Below are 15,331 nucleotides of genomic sequence, written 5' to 3'. Positions count from 1 at the left end.
GACCTCCATGTCATTTCCAAGGGGCATTGGAGTGGCTCGAAATTTTTGGTAGGCATTGCACTCACTGTATGCCCTATAACTGTGTAGCCCGAACCGCTCCTTTTGTTACAGAAACATATCCTACAAGACATATCTGGTTGACTGGCCTGATATTGATGTGAATGGTTCCTGTTCCTCCTGCTCTTTCTCCGTTGCCACCACCTCATCCAACATTTATCACCTGAAGCTTTGTTTTAACGGGAGTCATAGAACTGGGATAGTAGCAGGAAAACATCCAGCAATCCTCGGAGGAGGTAGGATATGCGCCAAAACGCTGACCACCTCAGGCCTAGCCGCTACTACATACATGCGCTTGCATTCCAAGAAAACAAAGCAGATGCTAACTTCTATCATCATCATCATGCTCCTCACCTAGGCACTCTCAACTCCCCTGATGGAGAAGCCAGGGCCCACCGGAGGAGTCTGGTTCTCTGGTGGGCTCGTCCAATGCTGCCCTAAAGCAGTGTGGGGGAAGGTGACAGGAGAAATCAGGGCGGCTGGGGACCGAGTATGGACACCTGGCCGCCACCTGGCGGATGGGGACCGAGCGTGGACACCCGGCCGCCGAGCGCCTGGGGACAGAGTATGGATACCTCGCTGCCGAAGCGGCCATGAGGTAGTGGCCAGCTTCGGCCTCCTCCAAACTAAAAGGCCCCATTTCAAGTGAAAGCTAGCAGTATGGTATTGCAGCCTGGGGGTGGGTGGGTGGTTGGCTGCATATTTTCGCTTGCATTGCAAGGAATGGGGGAGGTACAATTGAACACTGCCCTGGGACAAGGACTTGCACGGGGATAGTTGCAAGTCTGCATCTTCTGATGCGGCAAGGATCACTTCTGATGGGCACACTTTTAGACAGTGACCTGGGGGTCAGAGATGTTTCCAGGGGTCTTCCCCATGCTGATCCCTTGTCTTTTCAGCACTGTATGCATGTGTCACACAGCACATGGCCAGATAAGGTTGTAAAATGTTAAAATGACATTTCCCGGTGAATGCATTTGTCACGGTTGAAAGCAATACAAAAGTGCAAAAACGCATGAAAAATGCTACTTGTGAACACAGCCCAAGGTGGAGGAGTATTTTTGTTTTTGGTTATTTATTTTACCTTATACACAAGTCTTTACCCTGGAAAGGATGTTCCTTAACCCCTTTCCGACCTGGTCAGTAATAGTACGCACCAGGTCGGGAAGGCCGGTTCAGCGGGGGCTCCGGCGGTGAGCCCGCACTGAAGCGAGCACATGTCAGCTGATTATTGGAATCGCAATCCACCCGCGGCTGTTAACATGTTAAATCTCTGACAGTGGCATTTAACTCGCGCTTCCGGGAGTCCTAAGCCCCGCCCATCAGTGACCCCGTCACGTGATCGCGGGTCACCAATGGGTGGGCATGACAACTCAGGGTCTGCAGCAGACGCCTGTGGTTGTCATGTCTCAATTGCTATGAGCGCCACCTAGTGGTCAGCGCTCATAGCAAGTGAGCATTTCTCCTGCATACAAGCGATCTGCTCATCGCTTGTATGCAGTAGAAGCAATCAGACAACTGCTGCTTCTAGTCTCCTCTGGAGACTATAGAAGCAAGCAGAAAGTGTAAAAAAAAGTTTTAAAAAAAATAAAAAAAATAAAAAATATATAAAAGTTTAAGTCACCCCCCTTTCGCCCAATTCAAAATAAAATATATATATATAAAAAAAAAAACACATACACATATTTGGTATCGCCGCGTTCAGAATCGCCCGATCTATCAATATAAAAGAAGAATTAATACAATCAGTAAACGGCGTAACGAGAAAAAAATTTTAAACGCCAGAATTAAGTTTTTTGGTCGCTACAACTTTGCAATAAAATGCAATAACGGGCGATAAAAACATCGGATCTACCCCAAAATGGTATCAATAAAAACGTCAGCCCGGCACGCAAAAAATAAGCCCTCACCTGGCCCCAGATCCCAAAAAATGGAGAAGCTAAGGGTCTTGGAAAATGGCGTCATTTTTTTTTGTTTTTTTTAGCAAGCTTTGGATTTTTTTTTCACCACTTAAATAAAAAAGAACCTATACATGTTTGGTGTCTATGAACTCGTAACGGCCTGGAAAATAATGATGGCCGGTCAGTTTTAGCAATCTGTGAACGTGGTAAAAAAAGGACCCAAAAAACAACTGTGGAATTGCATTTTTTTTGCAGTTTCACTGCACTTGGAATTTTTTTCCCATTTTCCAGCACACGATATGGTAAAACCAGTGATGGTGTTTAAAAGTACAACTCGTTCCGCAAAAAATAAGTCCTCACATGGCCATATTGAATGAAAATTAAAAAAGTTCTGGCTCTGGGAAGAAGGGGAGCAAAAAAGGAAAACGCAAAAACAGAAAGACCCATGGTCGTTAAGGGGTTAACATATTTCACAGGAAAGCACTTTCACTTTCGTTTTTGAACGTTTTATTGTGAGCCCGTAAAAGTGGCCTGGGGGTCAGAAATGCTTCCTGGGGCGATCCCCATGCTGTCCCCCATGTCATTTGAGCACTGTCACTATCGTTTTGGGCACTTTTTAGGCTTTCTACAGACTGCCGGGGGTGCCGCCGCAAAAATGCTGGGGTCTCCCATAGACTAACATTGGGCTCGTTGCTCGGCCCGAGCTTTGAGCACCCGAGCATTTTAGTGCTCGCTCAACACTAATAAGGTTTATACTGAAAGAGAATGTGAACTTAAAACTGTCTCCCCCTGCTGAACTGGGTTAAATTGTTCGGTAAAAGGTGTGCTCTGTATGTTGTCAAATAGATATTAGAAGCATCACCACTTGGGTGTTCTTATACTATATCTCATCCTTCAAAATTGGGTTCTTAATACCCCCCCCCCCCCCCATGCGGAAGATGAGAAAGTTTACCTTTATGTATATAGTTCTACGTTTATTCTAACATTTCTTTACCACAGGTGTATAATGAAAATGGTACTCGCAGATGGTTCCCTGGGTTATGGCTAAACAAGATACAGGGGGCTTGATCACCGTGGCATCATATAATGTTAAAGGTATGAACACACCAGCCAAACGCAGCCAGATCCTCTATTCACTACGCAAACACCATGCACAAGTTATAAGTTTTCAAGAAACAAATTTTAAAAAGGGAAGAACACCCAACACTTCCTTCTCACCTTATCCAAATTGGTTCCATAGCTGCTCAAATTCAGCATGAAAAGGAGTTAGCATTGCCTTTAAAAAGGGACTTCACATTAAAAGACCAACTTACAGATGCAGACGGTAGATACATTTTGGTAAAAGACTTTTTAGCCAACACATTAGTAATGTTTGCAAACCTTTATACCCCAAACCGGGGCCAGGTACAATGGTTGTCTCCAACCATAGATACTTTAACCTTATTCACAGGGGGATTATTGGTTGTGGGAGGTGATTTGAACTTAACATTGAACCCGATCTTGGATGCATCTAACAGCAAATCCTCGATCCCAGAAAAAAGGAGGCTGAGCTTACTACATAAATTAGATTCTCTACATCTTATAGACGAATGGAGAATTGCTCATCCCACAATGAAAGACTATACGTTTTACTCAACACCACATAATACGTACCACAGAATAGACTACTTTTTAATACAACATGCTACTATTAAATTAGTTTCAAACACCTCAATTGGATCTATAACTATCTCGGACCATGCGCCGATCTTTTTAGAACTAAAAACAACATCCCTTCCTTGCACATGTGGCACCCCAGGGGTCTGGTTTCCACAGTAACAGCAATGTTATGTCTGAGAGCAGGTGGGAGGTCTCTTGGTCAGGAATCCTATGCATGCCACACCTCCTGCCCAGTCCTGGGAGGGGAAGAACTTCCCCTATATAAACCTAGGGCTGAGGCAGGGTTAGTGAGTAGAGAAGAAGTAGAGAAGAGAAGCAGCATAGGAAGAAACAACAGGAGCTCTGTGGGAGCAGTGCTACAAGGAGTCAGGGGCTGGCAGCTGCAGAGCTCGCCCTGACTGAGAAGTTATCACCTGACCCGGAGTCTGAGGCTGTGGGGACTAACTCCTATCCAGCAGCAGAAACCGACCGGCAGGGGATTGCAGGTCCTCTGGCCCAGAAACCCGAAGGCACGGTCACACGCGTGGGACCAGCACCGCCGTCATGGAGCGGAAGCTACTAGAAGGCCCCGAGTCACCGGCCATACGGATGAGCACCACACGGTACACTCAGGGACGTGGGCTACTTATACCCGCCTCTAGCAAGGTAGCCAGAAGAGTATCGTTAGTTTGGGAGGCCTACAACTCCGCCTGGCCAGGGGAGATCCCATCTGCTCAAGGACTGACCAGGCCCCAATCGCTAGCCAGTACTCCGGGAGGGTCTATCTTTGTCACCAGTAAAGACCCTGAACTACACCGTACCGTCTCCGAGTGGTTCCTGCTACCCCCATCATCCACGTCGGCTGCCCTGAGGCCATACCCCTCCCGTTGGGGGTTATACTATCACGCTGCACAATCCTACCACCGGCCTCAGCGGTCTGCCCTGCAGCAGCAGCTCCTTAGCTGTACTCAACGGGTGGCGTAGTCGTCCAACATCTACCGCTGATACAGCGCCACTTAGTCTGACTCCCTGGGCACGGACCGGATCACCGCCACGAGACTACAACCCTCAACAGATCCGGCTCCGGGTAAGCTCCCGCGTGCGCAACGCTGCGCGACACAGGCCCAGGGGCGCGTCAACTTTTGGCGTAGTCGGCAGGATTTCGTGCCCGCAACCACCGGGTACTGCGTGCCTGAAAAAGACTGTTCAAACTTACCTGTGGTGAAGATTCCCGCCATCCGGCGCCATCTTCCGCTTCCTTCCCGCCATCAGTGGAGTTTTCCCGCCATCCGGCGCCATCTTCAGCCTTCTTCCCGCCACACGTGGAGTTTTCCCGCCATTGGACGCCATCTTGAGGACGCCGCGCGGGAAGAAGAGGGGCGTGGACTCCGAAAGCGCGCGAGAACTGAAGCCCCGCCTCACGTCCGGACGTTGCGTAAGGTCCTGGAAGGAGACCAGCAGACGCCGACGTCACAGGAGCGCGACGGAAGGTCCTCAACCCTGACGATCCACTGCGGAGCCGCGGCCTACGGAAGAGGATCATCGCAAGGTAGTCCACGGTCCACTAGGGGGGAGAAGGATGTCGGATACGGAGGAGAGCTTCACCGCTTCAACCCCCGCCAGCGCCACCGCTGTTGCGGTCATGCCTTTCACCATGCCCTATATCCCGGGGGCAGCCTGGCTACCCCAGTACTCAGGGGAGTCACATACCCTGCATGACTTTAGAGAAAAGCTGGATAGCCTCTTCCAGGTGTACCCCCTCACAGAGGAGCAAAAAGTGAGCATCCTGGTGGCCCAATTAACCGGGGCAGCCCAAAGAGAGGTATCGACCCGTACCCCCTGCACACTACCAACACGCCAAGGGGATGCTTAGAGACATGAAGGAGGCTGGGGTGATCAGGGATAGCTGTAGCCCCTGGGCAGCTCCACTAGTCTTAGTCAAAAAGAAAGACAACACCATGAGGATGTGTGTAGATTACCGGAAAATCAACCGTATCACACACAAGGATGCGTACCCCTTACCAAGGATAGAGGAATCTTTGGCTGCTTTAAGATCTGCTAACTTCTTCTCTACCTTGGATCTCACTAGTGGGTACTGGCAGGTTCCTGTAGCAGAGGCGGACCGGGAGAAGACCGCATTCACCACCCCGATGGGACTTAGCGAGTTTACCTGCATGCCGTTCGGACTCTGCAATGCACCAGGAACCTTCCAACGATTAATGGAGTGCTGTCTGGGCCACAGAAACTTCGAGACGGTCTTGTTGTACCTGGACGATGTCATCGTATATTCCAAGACGTATGAGGACCACCTGAAACACCTGGCGGAAGTGTTCGAAGCTCTGGCAAGCTACGGCCTAAAGGTGAAACCCTCCAAGTGTCACCTCCTGAAACCAAAGGTGCAGTACCTGGGACACGTGGTGAGCGCTGATGGAGTGGCTCCCGACCCTGATAAGATCACCGCAATTAAGGAATGGCCAAGTCCCTCCAGTGTAAAGGAAGTGCGGCAGTTCCTCGGGTTGGTAGGCTATTACCGCAGATTCATCCCCGGTTTCACCAAAAAGGCAGCTCCTATGCAGGACCTCCTGATAGGCCAGTCCCGGAAGGCCAAGAACCAGAAGCCACCCTTCAGATGGGAGAAGTTAGAAGAAGAGTCCTTCCGCCAGCTGAAGATGGCCCTCACGGGGGATGAAATCCTGGCGTACCCTGATTACAGCCAGCCCTTTATCCTCTACACCGACGCAAGTAACATCGGGCTAGGAGCCGTGCTGTCCCAGATCCAGCAGGGGAAAGAACGAGTAATCGCTTACGCCAGCCGAAAACTGCGACCCACCGAGAGAAACCCTGAGAATTACAGCTCATTTAAGCTAGAGTTCCTGGCAGTGGTGTGGGCAGTCACCGAACGCTTTAAGCACTACCTCGCTTCTTCCCGGTTCACCGTGTACACGGATAACAACCCGTTGACACACCTGGACACGGCAAGACTCAGTGCCCTAGAGCAGAGATGGATGGCCCGTCTGTCCAACTACGAGTTCACAATCAAATACCGGGCAGGACGCTCCAATACCAACGCGGACGCCCTGTCCAGGATGCCAAACCTACCGGACGTAGGAGAAGATCCAGAGGGACTGGAAGAAGTTGAACTCCCCGCGTTCCACCGTCATGGGACTATCCAGTATTCCCATCGGGTAAGGAGTAAGCAAGCCGCTACGTTTAACCCCTTGCCTCACTACAACTGGGAGGAAACGCAAGACAGTGACCCTGCCGTCCGACTGGTGAAGGAGATGCTGACTCGGCCAGAGGCTCGCCTTGACCCAGACGCTCCGGAGGAAGCCAAGCAACTGTGGGCTGAGAAGAGTCGACTGTTCCTTTACAAGGGGAAGTTGTGCCGCAGAATGGTTAACTCCCGGACGCATGAACTAATCTGGCAAGTAGTGGTGCCACGGAGAGACGCAGCCATGGTGATGGAGGCATACCACGACGGGGCTGGACACTTCGGATGGAAGAAGCTGGAGTTCCTGCTGCGCGGGCGGTTCCACTGGGTAGGCATGAGGGGAACCATCGAGAGGTGGTGCAGAGACTGTGGCCCGTGCAACCTAAGAAGGAAGGACCGTGCCAGCCAGAAGACTCCCCTGCAGTCCATCGTCACCCGGCAGCCGTTGGAACTGGCAGCCTTGGATCATGTAAAACTGACCCCAAGCAGAAGTGGCTACGTTTACGCACTAACCATCGTGGATCACTACTCCCGGTTCTTGGTTGTCGTCCCCGTCAAGGACTTAACAGCTCGAACAGCAGCTAGAGCCTTCCAGCAGCACTTCTGCCGTCCACACGGGTACCCGGACCAAGTGCTGACGGACCAGGGACCTGCCTTTGAAGCGGAGGTCTTCCAGGAATTCTGCAATCTGTATGGCTGCCGGAAGATAAGGACGACACCCTATCATCCGCAAACTAATGGACTTTGTGAGAAAATGAACCAGGTGGTAATGGATCTTCTGAAAACGTTGCCCCTGGAAGAACGCAGTCTGTGGCCTGAGAAGCTGCCCGATCTGGTGGACCTATACAACCACATCCCGGTAGGTTCCACCAACTGTACCCCGGCTTACCTGATGAGGGCAAGACCTGGTAAGCTACCTGTTGACCTGGAGATGGGAGTCCTGACACCCGAGGACACTTCACCAGAAGCAGACTGGGACACAGAGAGGCAGCAGCAGTACCGGAAAGTACAGGAGAGCGTGGAGCGAAGTCTCTGTCAAGCTAGGGAAAGACAAGAGAAAACTTACAACCAGTATGCGCCCGCTGTTCCCCTGGTACCCGGAGAGCAGGTCTTGAAGAGGAAAAGGCGGCTCCACAAGTTGGACGACCAGTGGGAGAAGGACCCGTACATCGTACTGCCCTCAAGCCACGACAACCCAAAGGTCTGTACCATCAGTAAAGACGGAGGGGAAACCACAACCATTGTATCCCGGGATCACCTGAAGAAGTGTCCCGAACAGCTACGGAACCCTGAAGAGGAACAAGAAGACCCTCGACCCGTAGAGGAAAGGGAAGACATGGTTAGTACTGTGCTCGGAGACTTCCCTCGGTCTTGGACTCAAGTCAATGGCGCAGTTGTGGTACCCGTACTCACCTTCCTCCAACCAGCATCCCAAGCACCTACGGAGCAACAGGTAGAGCTGGAAGAACAGCCGGTCCAGGAGGCAGAAGACTCCACACAAGCAGAACAGGAGGATCAACCCTCTGCTTATAGTGAGCCTGCCGTACCCCTAGTGAGCCAAAGAGCCGGTAGACAGCTGCCCAGTTTACCCTTGACAGCTCCTACACCCTGTAGTTCAGGGCTAGACAGTCAGCTCCGTAGGTCCACTAGGGCCACTAGAGGCCAGTTACCCGCACGTTGGAGGATTTGAAATGTATAAATTGTTTTATTTGTGGTTACCTGTTTTTCTTGTTGCTTGTGTATAATTATGTGTTTCTAGTTATTTATAGGAGTCCTTGGTGGATTTACCGGGAATCCTTTGTACATGGTTGGAGCGTAACCTAGGAATGGACTAAAGACTGTTAAGGACTCGAGGCAGGACAGACCCCTACCTGGTTACGTCTCCCTGTTTTGGTGAAATGGACACCTTGCTTTTCTTCAAAAACTGCACCCGGTTGCGGACACGCCATGACCATCTTTATGTGTTTTTCTTATTGTATTATTATTGTTTATACCTTGTTATATTTTTCTAAAAATATGTTTAGTCCCGGAGTACTAAATTTCACTAGGGGGGAATGTGGCACCCCAGGGGTCTGGTTTCCACAGTAACAGCAATGTTATGTCTGAGAGCAGGTGGGAGGTCTCTTGGTCAGGAATCCTATGCATGCCACACCTCCTGCCCAGTCCTGGGAGGGGAAGAACTTCCCCTATATAAACCTAGGGCTGAGGCAGGGTTAGTGAGTAGAGAAGAAGTAGAGAAGAGAAGCAGCATAGGAAGAAACAACAGGAGCTCTGTGGGAGCAGTGCTACAAGGAGTCAGGGGCTGGCAGCTGCAGAGCTCGCCCTGACTGAGAAGTTATCACCTGACCCGGAGTCTGAGGCTGTGGGGACTAACTCCTATCCAGCAGCAGAAACCGACCGGCAGGGGATTGCAGGTCCTCTGGCCCAGAAACCCGAAGGCACGGTCACACGCGTGGGACCAGCACCGCCGTCGTGGAGCGGAAGCTACTAGAAGGCCCCGAGTCACCGGCCATACGGATGAGCACCACACGGTACACTCAGGGACGTGGGCTACTTATACCCGCCTCTAGCAAGGTAGCCAGAAGAGTATCGTTAGTTTGGGAGGCCTACAACTCCGCCTGGCCAGGGGAGATCCCATCTGCTCAAGGACTGACCAGGCCCCAATCGCTAGCCAGTACTCCGGGAGGGTCTATCTTTGTCACCAGTAAAGACCCTGAACTACACCGTACCGTCTCCGAGTGGTTCCTGCTACCCCCATCATCCACGTCGGCTGCCCTGAGGCCATACCCCTCCCGTTGGGGGTTATACTATCACGCTGCACAATCCTACCACCGGCCTCAGCGGTCTGCCCTGCAGCAGCAGCTCCTTAGCTGTACTCAACGGGTGGCGTAGTCGTCCAACATCTACCGCTGATACAGCGCCACTTAGTCTGACTCCCTGGGCACGGACCGGATCACCGCCACGAGACTACAACCCTCAACAGATCCGGCTCCGGGTAAGCTCCCGCGTGCGCAACGCTGCGCGACACAGGCCCAGGGGCGCGTCACACACTCCCGTCCTGGCGGCTAAATGAATCTCTGTTAGGTAACCCTGATCATTTGTCTCAATTAAACCTTTCCCTAAAAAGATACTTCAGTGAAACCAGTACTGATGGAGACATCACACCAATGGTGTGGGAAGCTCACAAGGCAGTGCTGAGAGGAGTGTTGATAGCTTTAGGATCTCATGTTAAACGACAGAGAGACAAAGAACTCTCTTCAATTCTACTCCAGATCAGCACTTTGGAAAAGATTCATAAGGGCAAAAGGGGAGATCCGGTGCGCTCAGACCTGACCGCGCTGCGCTGCAAACTGAAAGATCTGCCTAATATAAACTCTGCCAAAATATTCACACGCTGCAGACATAACATTCACATGCATGGCAATAAGGAAAGTAAATTTACCTCAAGAATGCTTAAAAAACAAAAGGAGAGTTGCTTCATAAGGCGAGTTCGATCGGAGAAGGGTAGGGCCTTAGTAGAGACGGAAGACATAGCCGAAGCCTTTAGAAGCTATTTTGTACAACTTAAAACCCCCAGACTCAATGACAGATCCTGCTACCGCTAACAACCGAATACAGACCTTCCTCGACAGATTTTCATTACCTGAGATCACCCCCATAGGTCAAACAATTCTTATGAAAAAAAAAAAAAATTACGAAACAAGAAGTAAAAGAGACGTTAGCGACAATACCAAACGGAAAGGCCCCAGGACCTGATGGTTTCCCAATTGTTTATTATAAAAAATTTGTTTTTATGCCACAATTATTGGACTTGTGTAACACTTTTCTACTAGGTTCCATCCCACCACCACAAGCTTTAGAAGCTTTTATCACTGTCATACCCAAGGAGGGGAGAGATGGCACCCTGGGTAACAATTACACACCAATATCTCTGCTTAATACAGACATGAAACTGTGGGCCAAAATACTGGCCAATAGGATCAACTTCGTTCTGGCCGACCTGATACACCATGACCAAGCTGGATTTGTGAGGGGAAGGCAGGGAAAGGACAACTCGGCTAAAGTCTTACAAGCCATCTCATATGCCAAACGTACAAACAATCCTCTTGTCATATTGTCTACAGATGCAGAGAAGGCTTCCGATCGAGTAAGCTGGCAATATATGACATGTGCTTTGCAAAAGTTTGCCTTCCCCCCTCCCCTCATCGAAGCCATATTAGCTTTATATGCACTACCTATGGCCGGAGTTAAGGTGAATGGAATATTGTCAAAAGCGTTTAGGATCTGTAATGGCACCAGACAGGGCTGCCCTCTCTCTCCGGCCTTGTTTGTAATAGTAATGGAGACACTAATCCAGGCAATCCGTCAAAATAAAGACATCAAGGGGATCAAAATTGTGACACGGGAAATGAAAACCGCAGCTTTTGCGGACGATCTATTGCTGATGGTTTCTAACCCGAAAACAGCTATCCCAGAATTGCTAGACCTCCTAGCCTCACTTGGGGAACTCTCTAATTTTAAAATAAGCCTTGACAAGTCTGAGGCGCTTAATATTTTAGCCGCTGAAGCGGACATTCGGAATCTACAATCCTCCACCCCTTTCAAATGGCCTAAAGATAAAATTAAATATTTGGGAATATATATTACAAACGACCCACATACTCTCTACCAAGACAACTTTACCCCTCTCAAAGGCAATCTCAAAAATATTTTTAAAACTTTTGATCTCCCTTTCCTATCTTGGCTAGGAAGAGTCAACGTAATAAAGTCTTACATTCTACCCAAAATATTTTTTGTTATGAGCATGGTCCCAATTTCCCTACCAAAATCCCTTTTTAGCTCCCTAAACCAAATTATTTCAAAGTTTGTATGGAACCATAAAAGAGCCTGACTCCCGTTTAAGACACTGTTACTCCCGAAGAGAACAGGAGGCCTAGGACTCCCTGACTTAATTTCTTACTACTGAGCCATTCATTTGGCCAGGTGGCTGAGACTAACCCAATTAACTACTCAAGGTAATGATAAACACATCGAAATGCAATTACTAAGCACCAAAGCAAACAGACTATTATGGACAAATTGCCTCCCTAAAAAGGAAGAATAGGATGATAGCCTCTTCACAACCCTAGAGATAAGACGTTCATTAATTCTCCTGTGCCTCCCACAGGTCAATTCCTAGACAAAACACCGATAGGTCTCATACCATATCTGTTTGACATAGACTTCACAGACCCTTACAACTTATGGTCATCACTACCGAACAAACCGATTTCCCACTTACTGTCTCGGAAAATTCCATGTAAAAACCTATGGCCCTTAGAAGCAAAATGACATCCGCACTCATTTCTCCAAGAGCAACACATATCCTACTACATGAAGAAAGTTAGACAATTAACTACGCCGCCGACCCAATGGCTGTGGATGGAAATAATAACAAAGGTGACGTCCCCAATCTCCAAAGTCACCTCTAAAATATACAACAACCTCCTCGACACTAAGCAGAATGCCTTCCCACTCTCCTTACATGGGTGGGAAGTAGAATTGGGTATCTCGCTTTCCCAACGCGAGAAAGAAAATGTATGTCTAGGATCACATGGATTCTCCAGATGCATCTTATTACAAGAGATGTCTTTCAAACTTTTCTCGAGGTGGTATTTTACCCCTGAAAAACTCTTCCACTTGGGACTAACTGAGTCCCCGCTATGTTGGAAATGCAAGAAATCAAGAGGAACTTTGACCCATGTTTTCTGGACATGCCAAGACTTAAAATGCTTTTGGAAAGGGGTTAATGACACCTTGAAAGCTCTAGGAATTATATACCTCGACTTAAAGGCTGTAGAAGTACTCCTATCACTCCCAACCAACAATTACAGACCTAAAAGACATGGGCTTGCACCATTAATGATAGGAGCAGCAATACACATGATCACTCTAAAATGGAAACAACAACACCCCCCGACGTTGGAGGACTGGCTGGCAAAAATTTCAGATATACTGTATATACACACACTACTGATGTATGACCACTGTATATACTATATACACACACTACTGATGTACATACCACAGTCTGGGATGGCAGCTCTGAAGTTGATGATGATGCCATAGTGGCGGCACTTGTGGGCGTAGTGCGCTATGGCGGCGCAGAGGCAGGCTCCTCCACACTTACACGTGTCTCTTCTGCATTGCTCGTAGTATGACACAGGACTCAAGTATGGATGACACGGAGCGAACAGCTCCCGGCTGACAATACTGCAGCTTTCTGCGGCGTACGAGGCTGAGGGCAAGCAGGTACACAAGAGTGATTGGGATTATTGTAGAACTAAGTGTATATCATCTATTTAGCCAATGATAACATCCACATACCTGCCTGAAGGTGAACATCACATGGGTCCAGGGGGGTGGGCAGCTGTTCATTCCCACAGGTGGAGGACATTTTCCATCCATTTCCAAACAGCTGTGGAGTATTTTCTGGAACTCCAGCTGGAGAGCTTAATGGAAGGGAAGACATGATCAATTCAGTGTCATCTAAACTCTGACCAAGCTGTCCCAGCATATACACACTATTTACAATACACACCATATATATATATGCAATAAACTATATAAAAAGACATCTGCAGGTTTTTCTCAATATCTGACATGAAATCAGAATAAACCTTTCCCGTTTCAGGTCAATTAAAATCGAAATTCGTTTTCTTTCTACAGTGGTATATAAAGCAGGCTAGATTTCATCTTTTAATTCTTTGGTGCAAATATTGTTCTCCATACAGGGGGAAAAAATACTTTCTTCTGTTACTAATGTCATACAGTAGGGGACATCTCAGTTTGAAATTGTTTGGAACATACAGTTGTGCTCAAAAGTTTACATACCCCGGCAGAATTTTTCCTTTCTTGGCCTTGTTTCAGAGAATATGAATGATAACAAAAAAACTTTTTCTCCACTTATGGTTATTAGTTGGGTGAAGCCATTTATTGTCAAACTACTGTGTTTTCTCTTTTTAAATCTTAATGACAACCAAAAACATCCAAATGACCCTGATCAAAAGTTCACATACCCTGGTGATTTTGGCCTGATAACATGCACAGAATTTGACACAAATGCGTTTGAATGGTTACTAAAAGGAACATCCTCACCTGTGACCTGTTTGCTTGTAATCAGTGTGTGTGCATAAAAGCTGAGTGAGTTTCTGGGAATCAGACAGACTTGCATCTTTCGTCCAGCCACTGACGTTTCTGGATTGTAAGTCATGGGGAAAGCAAAAGAATTGTCAACGGATCTACGGGAAGAGGTAGTTGAACTGTATAACACAGGAAAGGGATACAAAAAAAATATCCAAGGAATTGATAATGCCAGTCAGCAGCGTTCAAACTGTGATTAACAAATGGAAAATCAGGGGCTTTGTAAAAACCAAACCACGGTCAGGTAGACCAACAAACATTTCGGCCACAACTGCGAGGAAAATTGTTCGGGATGCAGAGAAAAACCCACAAATAACATCAGCTGAAATTCAGGACTCTCTGAAAACTAGCAGTGTGGCTGTTTCAAGATGCACAATAAGGAGGCACTTGAAGAAAAATGGACTGCATGGTCAAGTCGCCAGAAGAAAGCCATTACTGCGCAAATGCCACAAAGTATCTCGCCTACAATACGCCAAACAGCACAGAGACAAGCCTGAAAACTTCTGGAACAAGGTCATTTGGAGTGATGAGATCAAAATTGAACTTTTTGGCCACAGTGCAGTGGACAGTGCAGACCTACAGAGGGATTTGGATAAGCTGGGTAGGTGGAGCATTAAATGGCAAATGAGGTTTAACGAGGAGAAATGTAAGGTCATACATATGGGAAGGAAAAATGGAAGTCACCAGTACTCACTGAATGGGAAATCATTGGGGAATTCAGAGATGGAGAAGGACTTGGGCATCTTGATTGATAGCAAACTAAATTGGAGTGCCCAAAGTCAGGCCGCTGCTGTAAGGGCAAACAGGGTAATGGGATGTATCAGAAGAGGTATAGCTGCAAAGGATGAGAACATTGTTCTTCCACTGTACAAAGCACTGGTCAGACCACACTTGGAATACTGTGCTCAGTTATGGGCCCCAATATATAGAAAGGATATAAATGAGCTTGAAAAGGTACAAAGGAGGGCAACAAAATTAATAAGGGGAATGGAGGGACTGCAATACCCAGAGAGGTTGGCAAAACTAGGACTATTCAGCCTGGAAAAGAGAAGGTTGAGGGGGGACATAATAAATGTGTACAAATATGTTAGGGGACAGTATAGAGACCTTGGCCGGGATTTGTTCAAAAGGAGGGATATTACGGTAACAAGAGGGCATTCACTAAGACTGGAAGAGAAAAGGTACCAGCACCAGCATAGGAAGGGGTTCTTTACGGTAAGAGCAGTGAGAATATGGAATTCACTGAGTGAGGAGACGGTAATGTCGGATTCACTACACCAGTTCAAGCGGGGACTGGATGCATTTCTAGATACCAGGCAGATTTCAGCATATACTTAAAAAT

The 15,331-nt window shown here is 48.2% G+C and overlaps 1 protein-coding gene across 1 annotated transcript in view; it reads right to left on the bottom strand.

The window, feature by feature from the left end:
* Positions 1-15,331, bottom strand: part of OTOG (otogelin) — a 650,929-nt gene that overhangs the window by 438,355 nt on the left and 197,243 nt on the right. Inside the window, exons 15-16 of the mRNA XM_073657941.1 lie at positions 13,174-13,298; positions 12,872-13,084 (exon numbers count right to left, since the gene is read on the bottom strand). Of these exons, the coding sequence (XP_073514042.1) occupies positions 12,872-13,084; positions 13,174-13,298 (338 nt within the window). The remainder of the gene's footprint in view (positions 1-12,871; positions 13,085-13,173; positions 13,299-15,331) is intronic.

Source organism: Phyllobates terribilis, unplaced genomic scaffold (assembly GCF_046119375.1).
Source record: "Phyllobates terribilis strain yellow unplaced genomic scaffold, ASM4611937v1 Scaffold_13__5_contigs__length_258822181, whole genome shotgun sequence".
NCBI lineage: Eukaryota > Metazoa > Chordata > Amphibia > Anura > Dendrobatidae > Phyllobates > Phyllobates terribilis.
The sequence above is the reverse complement of the archived record's forward strand: the minus strand, read 5'-3'. Positions and strand labels throughout refer to the sequence as shown.